Source organism: Crocodylus porosus, unplaced genomic scaffold (genome assembly GCF_001723895.1).
Source record: "Crocodylus porosus isolate Cpor-Errol unplaced genomic scaffold, CroPor_comp1, whole genome shotgun sequence".
In the NCBI taxonomy this organism is placed as follows: domain Eukaryota; kingdom Metazoa; phylum Chordata; order Crocodylia; family Crocodylidae; genus Crocodylus; species Crocodylus porosus.
Window position 1 is genome coordinate 733,303 of NW_017728950.1, and position 3,659 is coordinate 736,961.

The 3,659-nt window shown below is 43.4% G+C and overlaps 1 protein-coding gene across 1 annotated transcript in view; it reads right to left on the reverse strand.

Annotated features, from left to right (window-relative positions):
* The window catches only part of LOC109323730 (fructose-1,6-bisphosphatase isozyme 2), a 32,524-nt gene extending 29,143 nt beyond the window's left edge, over nucleotides 1-3,381 (reverse strand). The window contains exon 1 of the mRNA XM_019555422.1: nucleotides 2,765-3,381. Coding sequence (XP_019410967.1) covers nucleotides 2,765-2,937 — 173 coding nt within the window. The 5' untranslated portion in view covers nucleotides 2,938-3,381. The remainder of the gene's footprint in view (nucleotides 1-2,764) is intronic.
* Nucleotides 3,382-3,659: the final 278 nt, after the last annotated feature.

Below are 3,659 nucleotides of genomic sequence, written 5' to 3' on the forward strand. Positions count from 1 at the left end.
AGTACTGCCACGCACCATCCTGCATTGCAGTGCAGGTGCTGCCCAGCCAGGCAGATGCAGGGAGAGGGGGAAGCTTGCACATGGTGGCTGCCACCACTCCACATTCAGCTGCGTGGCACCCCCTCCCCCATGTCTGGCAGCCAAGGGTACACTGATCCAAAAAGGCTGAAAAGCCCTGCACTAAAGCAGTGGTGCTCAACCTCTAGCCAGCCCATGGAGCTTTGTCAAGTTTCTGGACCCACAGTCCAGATGACAAAGGGGATGTGCTGTGACAGTTTATGCTGCCACCACTCCTCCATAGCCAAGTATCTCTAAGCCCTGTGGGCCAGAGGACGTAGCCCCATGGTCTGCAGCAGTGGGCTGAATTTGGTGAGCCTAATCTAGCATGCATGGGGCCAGGGTGCCAGCACTGATGCAATGCACATGGGGCTGGGTCCCTGCACTCAATTGTGTCTGTACGCCAACTCCACACTGGATCAGACCCACAGACCAACTCCATGTATGGGATCCGGCCCACAGGCCAAGTCACTGATCTGGCCTGTAGCCCAGAAAGTTTGGGCATCACTGCAATACAGCAGGAGTGGCTAGCTTGTGGCACAAGCACCACAAGTGGCATGTGACAAATCAGGGAGGCGGCAAGCAACACAGTGACAGGGCAGGGACCAGAAAGAAGAGTAGCAGATCAGGAAGGGAACACAGGGCAAGGAACAGAAAGGAGAGCAGCAAATAAAAAGGGGAAGGGGGTGGAGTGGCACTTGGCAAGGGTGTGGCGCTTAATTTGTGGCAAGCCTGACAAAAAGGTTAGCCCTCACTACCTTGGAGTATAGATCACATTACTACACAGCACCCTGCCCTAGCAATGGATATATGAAACCACAGCTAGAAACAGGAGCTAGAATGGCCCTGGAGCAGAGAAATAAGGAGTTGGAAGCAGTGAGGAGAGACCACCATGCCTTGTTAGTGTCATCCTGAGGATTTAGATTAGTTCTTATGTGGCGAGAAGCTTGTCATTCGTGAAATCCTTAAGGCTACTTCCTGTGGCAGGAAAGAAGTATTCAGACTTTGTAGAGGACTGATGCTAGTCAGAAAACAAGGAATCGGTGCAGATCTCCTCTACTGGAAAAAAAAATACTTTGTTTTTATGTGCTTGTCAGCAGGTAGTAACATACTAGAGCAGACTTAACCAAATGTCAGCATTGTTCTGCAATGGCCACGTGCTGTCCATGTGGCCTACGCATTACTACAGCTCTGACTGTAAATGTAACTGTTGCACTCTACATGGTGCTGCCTACTGAGGTGAGGCAAGTAGCTGGAGCATCCTCTGGCCAAGGGAAGGGAAACGATGACCTATGAAATATACGTGCTTTCTAAAAAGAGTACAACCTCATAACAAGCCCTGTGTAGAACAAATCTCTGCTTTTAACAATCCTAAAAGCAAGAGCCTATTTTTTTTCATTGTGGTGCAGCAAACTGACCAACTTTATTATAGCAAACACCCTTTTTAAAGGCACTTTTCTACCAGTCTCATGAGGGTTTGTTATGGTACAAACTGTACTGTATTTCCAAATCTTTCCTGATGTTTTACTGTGAAAATTGCTGGGCATGCTTTTCTGCATCATCTCACACCGCTGAATGCAAACTATATGTCTTTTATTAATCTACATACAGTATAGTTTACTTGATACCATAAAAAGGCATTTTTGTAGAATCATAAGTAACTGTTCCCATAGCTGACTTTGGAAAAAAACCACTCTGTGATTTAAAATAAGCGTAATGTTAATCATTTTAAGGGAAATTTTTCAAAGGCACAGATAGCAGTAGGCTCCCTTTTGCTGTTAAACAGGAAGCATTTTAAAGTTGGTGTTCATTTCCTATACGTTAAAGAAGCCGTGCTAGGCTCTCAAATTGGAGGGGGTTTAGAAATGTCAGGTCTAACTTTATCTTTCTCTAAAAAACCAAAGCTTTTACTTCTTTTTTGTAAGTTACCTGTTTCCCTTCTGTTTTGTTTCTATTGCTTCCTTTGTTTCATCAGAGATGATCTGCAGCAGTTCCTTGTTCTCTGACTTGCATTGGCTCTCTCAAAAGTTTGATTCATTTCTCCTGCTGGTTGTGTCACCCTTTAAACAGGAGCATTTACCATCTTCTGTACTACTCTGACCCAGAGAGATTTGAAGCACGCACCCAGTCAGCATCTAGCATTTTTCTTAGGGTTGCTGAATAACATTATTGCTAATACCATAGAAACGGATTTGTGCATCAACATTTCCAAGACGGACACATAGCTCAGGAGTTTTGCATAGCTCAGAAACTTTCTGTGACATTGTGCTTGGAAGTTTTCAGAGGATTTCCAAATAGAATATTTGGCAGATTTGCCAAGACTTAAACGCACCATTTCCAACATTTACAAATAATAATAAAATGAACAGAATAGGAAATAATGGAGCCAACCTTTTGTTTTGCTCTCATTTGACTCAGTTTTTAAAGTGAAATACCAGCTGGTACAACAACAACTAATCTCTGTAGCCATTTTGGCCACAATATGAAAAGTCCTCCAGAAACGCTCCCATCTCCATTATGGAAAATGCATCACTTTTTCCACCCCCGTCGGATTCCAGGCACCTCAGTGACGTGATTTCAAAGAGGCATATTAAACATAAGTGTGAATTAATTAAAAATTCCCTGAACATCTGTCCTTTCCCCAGCCTCACTATAGAGGCAAATCTTTCTCCTCTTTCTTTCCCTTCTATTTTAAAATTTGACTCACATGTGGGCGAGGCCTGCCTTTCTGACTGCTGAGGAGATGGCCTTTATGGCAGTCAGCATGGAGTTGATCAGCTGTGTCAGCTCCCCAGTAGCCCCTTTCACTCGTCGTCCTTTTTCCATAACATATCGGGTGAGGGTGAGCATATCTGTTTCGAAGGGGCTTCTGTCAGACATTTTTGCTGGCAAATAAAGCTTTTATCTTCTTAGAACAACTAGCTTTCTTGCAGTGCTGCGATCTTCAGTAGCTATTTTATTTTAAGGAGAAGCTGTTGGCTCCTTTGCTAGATGCAGTTTATTCAAATGTCCCTGAGCCCATGTGATTAAATACTTGGAACAGCCATGCAATATGCCCATTACGTACATCTTCCACAATGTAGCAGCAGCTTGGGAAAGACAGTACAGCTGAAAAACTAAGCCAGTCTGTCCCACATCATTAAAGTAGTAATTGGCAGATACAATAATTGTTTATCGGAGCAGTGCAAATAATATAGAAAGTCTTGCTAGCAAATTCATTAAGGGCCCTTCATTAACAAATGAGGAAAATTCAATGTAACAATGCTGAACTGGCATGAAATGGCTGCTGTTATTCTAAAAGAGAAATGCATTCGCACTTTTGTCACCCTCTTGAAAAATTTCAAATAGAGAAAATATGCAATGCAGTTGTTGATATAATAGTTGCTTATGGAAAAAAAAGAGACTCTGGCATATCACACAAAGCGCTCTAAAAGGTCGCTACTGATCTCAAGTCAGCTAGTACAATATGGAAGTGAGTAGCCTCGGTATTTCAGAAATGAAGATGTGAAGTCATTCTCCCAGTTTATTGGTATCTATTGGAGCAGTGAAATAACATCTTCTGCAAATGCTGTGGAGCAGACACAGGTTGTTTCTCACAGTAC